The sequence below is a fragment of the Marmota flaviventris genome, chromosome 2, assembly GCF_047511675.1.
Source record: "Marmota flaviventris isolate mMarFla1 chromosome 2, mMarFla1.hap1, whole genome shotgun sequence".
In the NCBI taxonomy this organism is placed as follows: Eukaryota; Metazoa; Chordata; class Mammalia; order Rodentia; family Sciuridae; genus Marmota; species Marmota flaviventris.
The window spans coordinates 113,135,803-113,150,000 of record NC_092499.1 but is presented as its reverse complement, the minus strand read 5'-3'; the positions used below and the strand labels follow the sequence as shown (position 1 = coordinate 113,150,000).

Below are 14,198 nucleotides of genomic sequence, written 5' to 3'. Positions count from 1 at the left end.
TTTTTTTTAGTATTTTAGAGTTCTTCTGATATCTTCTCTTAATGCCTAGAGGAGATTTCTTTTACAAGAAGCATCATGTTGTGTGTTATCTATGTTTCTCTTGACAAGGGTTCTTTTATTTACAGTCTAGAGCCCTTTTAGGGACATATCTGGGGCTGTCCACAGGTAGATTAGAATCAGAAATCTCATAACATATGAAACCAAGGAAGCATTTGCTTTCGATTTTGTTCCTATCTGTGTTGAAAATGAAAATTTAAGTCGTGGAAATACATGACTTTTATTTATAAATGTTGTTGAGTGGGGTCTTTTAAGAATGAAATGGCAAATTTTTCTTCTTAATATTTGTCTATATTAAGTAAACAATAAATTCTATTTTAAAAATTAAATCAGAAGAGATTTGGTGACAATAGCCATACATAATATCATTTCCAATTAAAAAAAAAAAACAAGAAAAGAAAAATTTGTTACCCATTACAAAACAATTTCATTTCAATTATCAAAACCTGTTGCACTAGAAAAATTCCATGGTCTAAATGTTCCACTGGCGGGCTTGGGAGAAGAGGGAGGATATAGATGTTTCAGGCCCTGGGCTCTTGTCAGGAAGTTAAGTATTTACTGTGATGATGCTTTCTTCTTGCTTTGGGATGCCAGGAATCGATTGCCTTCAATATGTCCATGTTTTTAGATGTATCAGCCTGTCTTTATCAAATTGTAGGATCATATCGCTCTCTGCATTTTGAAGACTTTTAGTCCCAGTTAATTTATTAGTAATTATTATGCCACAGCTCTGTGGTGATATTGGTATGTTAGATTGTTCATAGTTTGTCTTTTTTTTTTTTTTTTTTTTTTGTACTGAGGACTGAACCCAGGGGCATTTAATCACAGAGCCCTGAATCACATACCCAGCCCTTTAAAAAATATTTTACTTAGAGATAGACTCTTGTTAAGTTGCTTCGGGCCATGTTAAGTTGTTGAGGCTGGCTTTGAACTCACAATCCTCCTGCCTCAGCCTCCTAAGCAGCTCACAGTTTGTCTTTACTAAATAAATGTCACTGAAAGTAATTTATAAATACAAGGCAGGAAACTATCCGAGAGAAAAGTAAGCCAAGAGTTATACTTACAATAAAGGCACAGTAAGAAAATATAAGCAATTACAATCAAAACTTCAAATTCTCTTTTTATTCCCTCAGGTACTGGGCCGTGGAATAATTAGACTATTATCTCAAGTGAAAATACTAAAAAAGCAAGTATTAAGTCCAAAATGGAAGATATCTTTTAATTTTAGAAGTCAACTTTATATAGCAGTGAGCTTTCTATACTTTTAACTTCAGAGCTACTTTAAGGCCTAAGAGGAAAAGTCTTTTCGCTAAGACTCAAGCCCTTTCTGATCTACTCAGGACGCCCAGAGAGAACTCAGACTGGTAGATGGAGTAAATTTCTTCACCTTGGATGTGAGACAGAGTGGGCAAGGCCTCCTTCAGCAGACATCAGTGCTGGCAGGGGGAGCTGCAACTCCTGCTAGAGGACAAGTGGCACAAGTTCCAACAGAATGGCCCGTGGCTACATTTCTGCCTTCCTTCAAGAATGGGCTTGGATGGTGGGAAGATTAGAATTCAGAGAAAAATGACAGTGCTTCACCAGTGACAAGACGTGCAAAATAATCACAGATGGACACATAGAGAATTGGCTGGCCCCACCAGTCACGTCTTAGATCCATCCCATCATCAAGACTCCAACACTCCTATAAAAAGGAGAGCTATGGATGGGAGGCTGGAAAGAGGCTCTTGTGTCCTTGGAGGTGTTCAAGTATTTTTGAAATCCTTGTCCTTACAGAGGGTCTTGTGGAAGTGGGGTCATCCATGAAAATGGAATAACCTTGGGGGGGTGGGTAGAGAAGAGAGAGGACTCTCAGATCTTAGCACTTTTCCACAGGTTTTCTAAGGGCTTCGATGCACCTCAGCAGTTGCACTTTGGACCTTCTGAGAGAATAGCCTTTGGGTGGGCAGGGATTGCAGAATTTAACAGGGGCTGCTTTAGAACAAAGGGATTATACCTTCCTACCTTCTTGGATGATATTCCAGCAAAGACCTGCTCTCAGAGGAAACACACTCTTGGACATCAAATAGACCACTCAGGCACTGGGAAGCTATGGCTTTGGAGTCAGCTAAAGCATAACTGTAGTACATCTGTCACCGAGAATGCCACACATGGGAGCACTTTAGACTTAGAGCAAGAAAAGACATGCCTCTCAAGAGAAAGGCTTCCCAAATTAAAGCAGTGCATCAGCAGTGCAAGATCCATCGAGCAGGTAAAGACGGAGCTGCGTCACGGCCCGCTAGGAACAAGAGCCCTGATCAGGGGTCGTGCCATACTTCAGATGCCGCTCCTTCTGTGAGTCCTCCTTTATTATTTATCTCCATGAACTTGTCTGGGATTATTTGTTGGGTTTCCTCCTTCCCTCCCTTCCTCTCTCCTTCCTTTCTATCCCTCCTGCTCCATTTCTCTCATCCTTCCTCCTTCCCTTCCTTTTTGTTTCCAATCATTGCAACGTGATATTATGACTCAGTAGCATTTTTTTTTCCTTTTAGTAGGGATGGATGTCTCTTGGACATCTGCATCCTTGCCTGGTCCTTCTTGGGACCACAGCCTTATCTTCACCTTTGTGTGCTGTCTGCACTTACTAACTGGCTCACGCGCAGCCCAGACCTGTAGCTGTGGCCTAATTATTAGCAACCTGCTCTAACTGACTGAGTCAACTAGCTGGGAGATGCTCTTCTTGATTTGCAAAGTGTAATCACTAATTAGGTAACTTTGAGAGTTTCTGGAGCAGTTATTTAGGGAAAATTAAAAATCCACAGCAAAACCAGGACAGAAGGATGATGATCATATGTGTTAGTAAGACCCAATGTGAAGCCAAAAAGACCCAATAATGCATTTAGAAATATCTACCATTAAAAAAAATCCAGAAAAAAAGGAATATGTTTCTAAGCTGAATTTCTTCATGAAAATTTTTATTTTTACATATGAGGATGGCATGTAGATATAGGATTAAACTAGATCCCTCAAATGGATATGAGGAAGCTCTCCTAGCAGTAAAGACTCAAGTATTTGGGATAATCCAACATGGCTGTCATCTTTAGAGAATGTCAATCATTCCATTGCCTAGAAGGACAACTGAGAATACTTTTGAATCTAGGAGCCAAATTTCAGTTTCTTAAACATCGCAACATATCCATTAGTAATTAAATAATTGCATTGTAGGAAAAAGAATGAGCTCTTCGGCACCCTATGGCTCTAGGGAGAGCTTGGATTTGGTGAATGAATGGTGTATCTCTAAAAGACGAAGTCTTTATTATTCCTCAAAGACTAGGGTGCCATTTGTCTGGTCCTATTTAATTTTGGTGAAGGTCTATAAACTTTGTACAGAATAAACATCAAGATTTCAACTGGCTAGAATTGTTCAAGAGATATATACAATGTTCAGAGAGAGTAGATGAATTAACCAAGGCTCGGAGATTTAGCATAATTGCTTAATTCTGAATTTGGAAACACGAGGGATCTTGAAGGTCATTGATTCTGCCTTTTGCTCAATAGATGATTAGGGGCCCAGGAAAATGAGCCATGGGGCCGAGCCCCGACTAACCTCAGGTGAAACCCAAGCTCTGCCACTGTCTGCTACATATGCTTGGACAAGTTCCTGCTGTCTCAGAATCTAAATTTTCTCATCTGAAAAAGGGAGAGGTCCCTGAAGAGTTGCTGTGAGGATTATAACATATGTAAAAGTTTTCACAGTGTCTCATCTCCCGTCAGTGTGATCATTACTACAGATGAGGAAACTGAGGCTCAGGGAGAGCACATGACTTATCCAAGATCATAAAACCAGGTGGTCGATCTTCTTAACTTCTAGGACAGTATTTTTGCTACTTTAAGAAAAAATATCCCATTCCTAAATATCCCCGATCCATCCAGAACTAAAGGAAGAGACTCACCAGATGGAATGTGTCCTTGCGCCCTCTCATTGCCTTTTCCCAGCCCTGTTTTTGTCCCTTGTGATACCTACTCTCCCACACCCTACCCTATGCTGTCCCTACTCCCTTGCCCTCAAAGCTCAGAGCCCTGCATGGCCCTTCCTAAGCTGTGCTCTCCTCCCTCCTGCTGCCTCCTACATCAGAGCCAACCTGGCCTGGACCTGCTATTTCTTCTTATTTGCTAGGCTGGAAAGCGAGCTGTTGAACTGACCCCTATGAATGCACTAATGGACAGAAAATGGTATGGTGGAGGAGTGGCAGATTGAAGCTGGCAGATGTAAAGATTCATCTCCAACCTAGAATCTGGCATGTCACCATCTTCCTCTGTGGCCTTGGGAAGTCACTTCTCCTGTAGGATTTCAGTTTCCATTAGGGAATCACTCAGGGAACTTGTAATATTGACACCCTATGGCTCTCTGACTTAATGTGTCAGCCCATATGCCTGGAGCTAATAAAACCATCAAATCAAAGGTAGCTATCTCCAGTGTCATTATTTCCTGCACCATGATAAAGACCTGGGGGATCTCCTCCTTTTCCTTTTATATCAATTCTCTCTCTCTCTCTCTCTGTCTCTCTCTCTGTCTCTCTCTCTCTCTCTCTCTCTCTCTCTCTCTCACACACACACACACACACACACACCGATTCTTTCTAGCAACTTTTAAACCAAAATAGATGACAAATTGCCCCTGCCACCTAACCTGTAAGATTGAAGAGAAAACCTCCAACAATGATGTTCTGGTATTCTGAGATCTACAAGTCAACAAACAGTTCTCAGATTATAAAACTGCCTAAGACTTAAATGACAATTAAAAGCGAGAGTCAGAGTCCTTAACCTTCATAAAGAGAATAAAAGGCAAAAATAGAAAACTCACTGAACAGAGACATAAGAAAGAGAATGGAGCATAAAGGCCACTTGGATCAGCAGCAATTTTCTAGGGAAAAAATTCTGCAATTGCTTTGAAAGGTATCATTGTTGAAATGAGTCTTCCTGAACTCCGAATCATCCTGGGGAGAAAGACCCCCACCTTTAGATACCCTCTCACGGAACAAAAATACTCAGCAGACCAAATTCTGGTGGAAGATCAAACAAAACAGAATTAGGAAGATATTTTAAATAGATGGAGTCTATTTTCAGTTCAATGTGAAATTTCCTTTTCTAAGGGCACGACTCACTTTATGGCTGCATTGATTTCATCTTTTCTGCTACTCTTCGAATATTCTCTGAGAGAATGTGACACAGTTAAGGACCACTTGGGACAAATATGATGGATGGGTTGAGCCCACTGGGGATGTGTACAGGAAGCCAACAGGATGGGAATCTAAAGCAGCCTGATTCCCAGATCCCTGGGCAAAGGCACATCATCATTTTCTCTGTAGGTGCAGGCAAAAGAGCCAGCCTCAAAAAGTTCCCCTATTACCACCCAGGAAAGCCTGACATTCCAATTTTCTTGAGGAAAAAATGTGTGTACAGCAAGTCTGTTGATCACAGATCACTGAAGAACACTTTCAGAATTTTTATAATTCTTCATTTTGACATATTCTCTATACCTACATAAGTATTCTGCTTTATTTTTCTTCTCTGACTTTACATTAAATGTCCATTTATCATCTTTTTGCAAGAAAAAGAGTCCCAAGAAGTCAAGGATTCAACTTGCTTTGTTCACTGCTGTGTCCCTAGTGCCTCTTATGCTGCCTACACATGGTAAAAGGTCAATAATGATTAGTTGAATGAATGAACAAGTGAATGTGGGAATACTAAAACCGAACCTCATAGCCACTAGGACTAGGCTCAGAGCACACAGCTGTTCTACGATCATGTGATTTGTTATTTGCAAACCCATAGCTTGAATTTTGGAGCACTGATAGGAAAAAGTTTGGCTACTCAACTCCCAAAATGTCCACACCTGGCCAAGGAGTTGTATCTCTACAAAGTACCTTAAATACAAAGACTTACAAACAAACATGAAAGATATTCAGGTCAATTTTGTTGACAACATAATAACTGGAAATAATTTATAATAATTTAGCATTTATAATTCAATATTGAAGGATATGATGATGTCTAAGAAAATTATGGCATATCTTTAATACAGAATGTGATGTAGCTATTAAAAATGTTTCCATATTTGTTAAATGAAAAAGATAAAGTAAATGGGTCTGGGTTGTGGCTCAGTGGCACAGCGCTTGCCTTGGATATGTGAGGCACTGGGTTTGATCCTCAGCACCACATAAAAAGATATTTTAAAAAAGATAATGCAAAAAAGATCATTTTGTGACTTGCTCATAATTTAACATTTTTTTCTAGTTTATCATTAATCCATGTAATAAAAATGTGCAGTAGATAATCCTACAAAAATCATATCTATAGGATATGATTATCCTATAGAAATAATCATATGCTGGGCACAGTGGTGCACACCTATAATCCCAGCAGTTCTGGAGACTGAGGCAGGAGGATCATGAGTTCAAAACCAGCCTCAGCAATTTAGCGAGGTCCCAAGCAATTTAGTGAGATACTATCTCAAAATTAAAAAATAAAAAGGGTTGGGGATGTGGCTCAGTGGTTAAGCACCTCTGGGTTCAATTCCTGGTACCAAAAAATACTCCTCAAACCCAAAACCAATCTTTATGGTGCTTCTCTTGTCAATTACTTCTTGCATGAAAAAAATTGTTTTTCAAATAAAAATATATAATTAAATTGACTTTGAATATGTGGATTTATGTAAAAAATGCATAGGCGAGGGTGGCAATATCTAGTGAATGACAGAAAATGGAAAATGATTTTAAAATATCCTATACTTTTTCCTTCTGTTTTTGGATTTTTCTTCTATTCTTATTTAAATGAGGCTTTACATGGAAAATGAGTCTAAAAGAGATAAAAATAGTCTTGAACTTGCTTTTGAACCTCATTTTGTATTTCCAGGTTGCAGAACTCCTTTTTTTAAAAAAAAAAAAAACTAGGAATTAAATCCAGGGGGCTCTTTATCACTGAGCCATATCCCCAGTCCTTTTTTGTATTTTATTTAGAGACAGGGTCTCACTAATTTGCTTAGGGCCTCGATAAGTTGCTGAGGCTGGCTTTGAACTTTCGATCCTCCTGCTTCAGCTTCATGAGTTGCTGGGATTACAGGTGAGGTATGTGCAACTGTGCCCAGCATAGAGCTCTAATTCTTGTCAAAGTAAGATCTGCCCTCTAAACCTTTAGGCAAGACAAGAAAGGAGACCAGATTGCACTGGGACCACAGAGTCAACCAAGGAGGCATTCTGCAGTCTTTTAGAAGTAGCTTTATCCCCCCCAGGTAGGACATGTAAGACCAAAACTGCTGAGATACCCTGTAGTGGCTTTCAAAGTGTATATATCATCAAGCCTGGAACAGTCTGCTCATACAAAATGTAATTTCACAGCAAACAGGGAGAACCACAGAGCTGCTGTGGGTGTGGGGAGTCTAGAGTCCCCCTGCTGGGAACTTCTCCCTGGGGCTGGTGGGTGAGGATTAAGGAGATGTGGAAGCCCCCTAAACATGAATCTCCTCCTTACACAGACAGGAGGAAAGGAGGACAGATAGGGGCAGGGAATGTTCAATATCACACAGGTGGCCTGATTAAAATAGTTCAGCTGACTCATGCTTACAATGAGCAGAGTTTTCTGAAGAGAGATCACAAGTATATGCTGAGAAAATATAAAAAAAAGTAACAACATACAAATGACTAGGAGAAGTGAGATCCCAAGTTTGAGATTAAAATATTATTACCCAAACCTGTTTCTCTATGTCAAAGGAATTCTTATAGCAGAGGTGTGGCTTGGGAAATAGGGTTTTCCTTCTATTTGAATTTTAACTTGAAAACATTTTGGATGCACAGAGAAAAATATAAAAACTACCACAGATGCTTGTTAATTTTTTGTCTTCTTTGTCATATATATTTTTTTATATATTTAGGATACATTAAAATATACTCCTATATAATATATTATATTAAACCTACTATATATTATTACAAATATTACATATTTTATATTATATATTATAATAAACATATATATATATATAATATTTCTTTTTAGTTCCATTCATCTCTTTCCCTCTTCCCAGAAGCAAATGTTTTCATGAATTTAGTCTGTACTCTTATGTTTTGATAAATATATTAACTTTCTCTACCCATGCAAACAATTATTAAAATATTAATTAAAATTAAGTATATAAAACTGAACTATGTGACTTCAGTTGTTAATATGCTTGCTTTAAGATAACAAAAATATTTATTTTCTGAGAGAGTAATCTCAACAACTTCAAAATTTTGAACTAGATTTCTAAAAATAAAATTCCTTGAATTTCTCAAAAAAATGAATATTACCAATTCTACTATGGCTTATTTTATTCTTTGGATCTTTGTGCAGGGTCCAACTAATTCAAACTTATTCAACTTGTGGAGTTTGGGTTGTTTGCTTAACTACTCTACGAACCAGAAATGGCTCTTAAGTCAGCACTGAGAGAAGCAGACGGGACAGAAGAGCTCTAAAGCTTTAAAAGGATCTAGAAGATCCTTTTAAAAATGGAGCAAAGCACTGATGTTGAAGGAAACAAAGACACAGAATCTTGTCATCTGCATCTGCAAACATGAGAGCAGATAGAGAAGATGTTCAATTACACTGAATAGGTAGAGGTGTAATATGTTTTAGAAAGATTTCCATAAAAAATGATTGAGATCTATAAAAATTTCTAATGCTCTGGGACTCCGGGAGTCACAGAGTTCCGTTTTATATACCAGCCTTGGCATTTACTTGTTGGAAGACTTAACCTCTCTATGTACCCAGTGACTTCCAGTAAAATAAGGATAATAAAAGTACCTACTGCCGAGAGATGAAGGGAGATGCTCTACTTAAGACATTAGAAGCAAGCACTCAGCACATGGTAGCGGCTAGCATTAGTAATAGTAGTGGGGGCAGCGACAGTAGTAGTAATGGAACTGGCCTGTGGGGAGGAGGTCACAAGTTGGTATGTGGAGAGAGCAGATCCCTGGCAGCTGGATCCTCCACAGCCCTTTACTGTCTGGGTGGCTGTGGGGTAAGGACCACGGAGGTTCTGCAGCTGCTATGAGGCTTCAGCGGGTGTGGAGGGAGCTTAGTGCCACCCACACAGGACACGCTCAATCAACATTAGCAGTTACAAATATTCTACATACAGAATGCCCTGGTGTTCTTAAAGCACATTCTATTTTTGAAGTGTAGCATCAAGCTCACTAGTTCCTCATAAGAAGTCAAGGGAACCAGAGGAAGGATCTAACTGCACTGATTAGTTTGTCAAGGAGTAATGTGTCTGGATGCAGGACTACCTGCAATCAGGGTTGCAACAGAGCCCTTAGAAGTCGCAGCTCTGCAGATATAAAAGACAAAAAAGGTCGGTTCTTTTTCCTTGAAAGGGGTGGCTAAGCTTCCTGTGAAATTTTTACTGATAAGAAGATCACCGAGAAAGGAAAGTTTAGAAGATGCTTTTAAAAATGAACCAAAGCACTTTCACATACATGAACTCCTCTGTCCTTGAATGAACCCTAAGAAAAAGGAGGCATGGTCCTCATTTGTCAGAGGAGGAAAGTGAGATGCAGAGAATTTAAGTGACTTGCCAAAGTTAATTACTTTCCTACTAAGAGGAGAGTCCAGCCAGCACATACCCATTTCATGTTCAGAGGTTCGATTACCAGTGCACGGCCCTGGCAACTGCTCACACACGCTTGCCATGTTGAGGCAATTTCATTTTTTCTGACCCCTTTTATTACATTAGCTGTGATCAGCTTAACACCAGACCCCATAGCCTTCCCCACCTACCACACCATACATGGGGTGTGAGTGTACACACATGCACACGTACACACACATAATCATGTGCTGGGACAGCTGAATGTATTTTTAACCTCGTCTTTTTTCAGAGTACTTTTAAATGATGAAAATATTTGAATTAGGTTGAAGACTGATGTGATTCAAATTCAGATTTTAAGGATGCTAAATCATTTGTTGGACTGAAAACTGAGAAGTGGTTCTGTCCCAGCAGAGGGCAAAGAAAGGTATTCTGCTTTAAGCAAATTATGTTTTGTTTTTTTCCTAAAGAGATGATCTAATTTCTTTTATAAAGGAAGTGCAAAAGAACTTTGTTGCTGTCTCCAGCTGTCAAGCGGCTCCCATACTTTTGCCCTCCAGCAAAAAGGAAGGGACATCAGGTGACAGACCCCAAATTTCAACTAGTCACACAAATTACAGACCTTCTTATCAAGATGTCCTTTTGACCTTCTGCCTTTCGCCTACAATGAAGAATGAGACACAGTTTAAATAAAATGACTCTCATGGGCAATTTTACAAACAAATAGAAGCCTCGGAGTCCCTCTGCCGACTTCCCTGCCTCCCCCATGGGCCAGCCTGTTCCCTCTTTCCATGCAGGAAGTTGCTAATGATTGGAAAGAACTTTCCCAGCCCCTCTGCTTTTAGGAAGGAGTTTGGCAAAAATAAATATTTACAAAAACAACTATAATCAAATGCCAAGTCCCACTTCTAGGGAATGCTAGAGAAGAATTTATAAGAAAGGGCTTCTCTGTGTGGCACTGCTCTGGCCAGTAGTGAAGCCTGATCAAAAGTCTGAACTGGCTCTATCCAAAAGATGGGCATATTGTATATTTCTCTTAGCCCGCCCCCCCACCTGTTTTCAGTACTGACATTGAACGCAGGAGTGCTCTACTACTGAGCTACATGCCACTCCCCCCTGCCTTTTTTTTTTTTTTTTTGGAGACAGGGTCTCACTGAGTTGCCCAGGTTGGCCTCAAATTTGTGATCCTCTTGCCTCAGCCTCCTGAGTTACTGGGATTACAGGTGTGTGGCACTGTGCCTGGCTCTCTTAGCTTTTTAACTTCCATGCCCAGAACACTTTCAGCAAAGTATATGAATAATTACATTTACCATTGAAGTTTCAATTCAGAAATGTTGTACCAATCTGGGACCACAGGGAGAAGTCTTTAAATATTACTGCTTCTAGCAGTAGGAGAAAGCTTTGTGAAGTCAACAGCGGAAATTAAAGCCAGGGCTAATTAGCATTTAGAAAATATGTCATAATGTTTTTTTTTTTAAAGTTGTTTTTGAGATAAACTTCTTACCGGCTAAAATTCAGTCACAATATTTGTATTACCTGTAGATCTGTTCTCAGTGCAACTGTGGGATCTGAACGCTTGAGCAGGGTGAGAATCAAAACAGGTGCCTGCGCCTGTTCCATTCTGCACATTAGCCCTTGGCCTTCTCACAGCCTGTTAAACAGCTGAATTTGAAACAATAATGGTGCAGGCCAAACACTTGCCTGAAGGCCTGTCTGTCTTGGGATTTGGCCATTTACATTGATTTTTTTACCCACATTTTTCATGTAACACAAATATTTGCCATGGCAACTAGGGTGTCACATGACATGCTGCTACATAAACAGCTTGGAAACCTCTGAAGGGGAAACAGCCACCACTGCTGAGAATACAGCGAAAACCTCCTGAGGAAGATGTGGTGTTAGGAGATGAAGGCCTGGGAGGAGCAGGTAAGCAGGCTATTCTGGAGACACAGCAGGATAAATTTCCTCAGACTTACTCTCCAGTGTCTCTTTCTTTTTTTATGAGAGCAGCTGAAAACGTGACCACATGGGGTCAGCCAGAAAAGACATTGCCAGCTGTCTCCTTCCTGTGGCAAAAAGTTTCAATGATCATAAGCCTGTCCATGGCCCATAAGCATAAGAAAGCCAGCTACAAAAGTCCAGCACTTTTGAACTGGGGACATCTCTTCTTGAGGATGGATTTCACTGGACTGTGAGGTGCTGATGTTAAGGAATACAGAATTGCTGCTTCTTCCTCCTTAGGAGGTTTTCTGTGCACAACTGGAGGTCTTGCCTTTTTAGCCTATGCCTAAGGACAAAGCCTCACAATGATATGCCCTGGACAACACCAACTTGGATGTAAAGCAACAGATAATATATCCTGGACTCCTGGACCCCTGACCAGTTAGCAGCATAGGCTGACTCAGCCCCTTCATCTCATAATAATGAATTTCTTAGATCCCAGTGATAGTGTCCTGGTGGAGTTGACTTGTACAATCACCACTCCTTTCAAAATCAGGGACTGGAGATGTAATTCAGTGGTAAAGCACTTGCTTTGCATGGGGGAGGTCCTGGGTTCAATCCCTAGCACTATAAATAATAATAATAATAGTAATCATCATCATCATCATCATCATCATCATAAATTAAATGCATCCCAATGGCAACTGAAATAATACTTTCTGTGTGAAAGGAACCATTATATAGTATGTGGCTATCACCCGAATCCTCACAAACAATATTATAAATAAAAAGAATTTTGTTTCTGTAATTAGAAATAGGAATACCTTTAATTTTTGTTTCTTGTGAGACACCTCTACTTCTGCTGGAGCCGGCGGTGGTTTCTGAGGTTCATAGAAGGGGGCTGTGGATGGAGGTGGAGCAATGTTAACTCTTCCAGAAAGAGATTGAGGCACTTGGTGGATGTTGTTGGGTTTGCACCTTGAAAGTCAAATGGCTCTATGGCCCCCCATCTGCTCACTCTATGTCTTTCCTATATGCAGTCAATGAAACATCTGTGACCCTGGTTTCAAACAGAAAGCCAAAAGCAGGGGATGGGGGTGGAGAGCAATAGCACCAGGTCAGCCTGCCTTATGCAAGCTGCCGAGATGAAAGTTTAAAAGCAGACAAATCAGAGCAATGTTTCTCTTCTAAAATGTTTTACTGTAAGATTTCCTTAAACAACCAGATTGCCACATTCATGTGCAGGATAATTGATATAATTGCATATTGTGGACTATTATAAAAGATGATTCTAAAACATTTAAATGACTTGGAGGAGTGAGACAAGTGAATGGCACCATAAGGGTTATTTTAATTATTTATATTATTTTATTATAGTTAATAATTCTTGCATCTCAATAATTCCATAGTTAATAGTTCTGGCATCTCAATTGTACTCAACCCCCTTTTCTGTCAAAAGAATTGATAGATGTCAATAAAAAGCAATGTGTTGGTAAAGGATATCTATATATAATTTGGAAGTTCACTTTGAGAACTCAGTTCTCACATTACCTCAAGTGGACTACAAGAAAGTTTTCTGCCATCTTTCAAAAATTTGCAGGAATTCCAGAGCATTGAAACTCACCTCCATACAAGGGATTTATTTGTTGCATCTGGCCCTCTCTGGTTTCCCTCTTCCAGGAAGCCTCCCTGGGACTTGTGTTCCATCCCCCACCCCGGCCCCCCTCCCCGCACCTGGTCTGTGTGCCATGGCATCTGCAGACCCCACTTTAAGCCTAAGTGGTTTGCCTTGACTTCTGCACTAGCCTGGTCTGTTGTCCATTTTGGGCTTTATTCCCATGTGAAAATAAGATAGAAGCTGACAGGTTTGCAACTTTTAAAGGATTTTTGTCAGATTTTAATAGAATTTGATAGGATAAGGATCTTGAAGATTAATAATTCCACGTGTATAATCCACAGTTGATGGGATCTCTAAGAATTTTCTTAGTTACCTAAATAAATGCTATCACTAAATTATAATTTTGTACAGGCTTGCATTTTATGGAACATTTGCATTTGGAGAATGTGTCTGCATCTTTAATAAAAATATTAAGTCACTTCTTTTTGCTATTCAATTTACCTCCTGGAAAATGTTTATGATAAATATTGCCAGGGAGTGAGGGGGGGTAATGTCTTTTCTGGACAAACTCATGTGCCTCTGTAGTAGTCATCTTTCCTTCTTCTTTGCTAATTTTACAGCCCCAAATTTTTTCAGGGTGACAATATTCCTAGCTTCCATAGTTGTCAGATATAGCAAAAAATAAAGAGCACAGTTAAATTTTAATTTCAGATAAACAATAGAAGTCAAATTTAATATATCTAAATATTAAAAATACTTAAATATCTAACAAAGAAGATCAGAATTTTCATGATGTGTCAGACTAAGCCTAAGTATCTAGCATAAGTATGTTCCTAATCCTAATTCTAACTCAAACCCTTCCCCTGGAACATTCACTTTCCTAGCCTTCCTTAACCGCAGCCTTGTTACCAGTGAAATTTAAAAGAAAGCATACTCAAAGGTTTCTGGGAAGAGACATATACCACTCGCTTCCTCTTCTTT

General features: G+C 39.5%; 1 protein-coding gene across 1 annotated transcript in view; it reads right to left on the bottom strand.

Moving 5' to 3' along the window:
• The window catches only part of Iqch (IQ motif containing H), a 195,495-nt gene that overhangs the window by 96,276 nt on the left and 85,021 nt on the right, over window positions 1–14,198 (bottom strand). The window contains exons 8-9 of the mRNA XM_071607335.1: window positions 12,424–12,500; window positions 10,281–10,319 (exon numbers count right to left, since the gene is read on the bottom strand). Of these exons, the coding sequence (XP_071463436.1) occupies window positions 10,281–10,319; window positions 12,424–12,500 (116 nt within the window). The remainder of the gene's footprint in view (window positions 1–10,280; window positions 10,320–12,423; window positions 12,501–14,198) is intronic.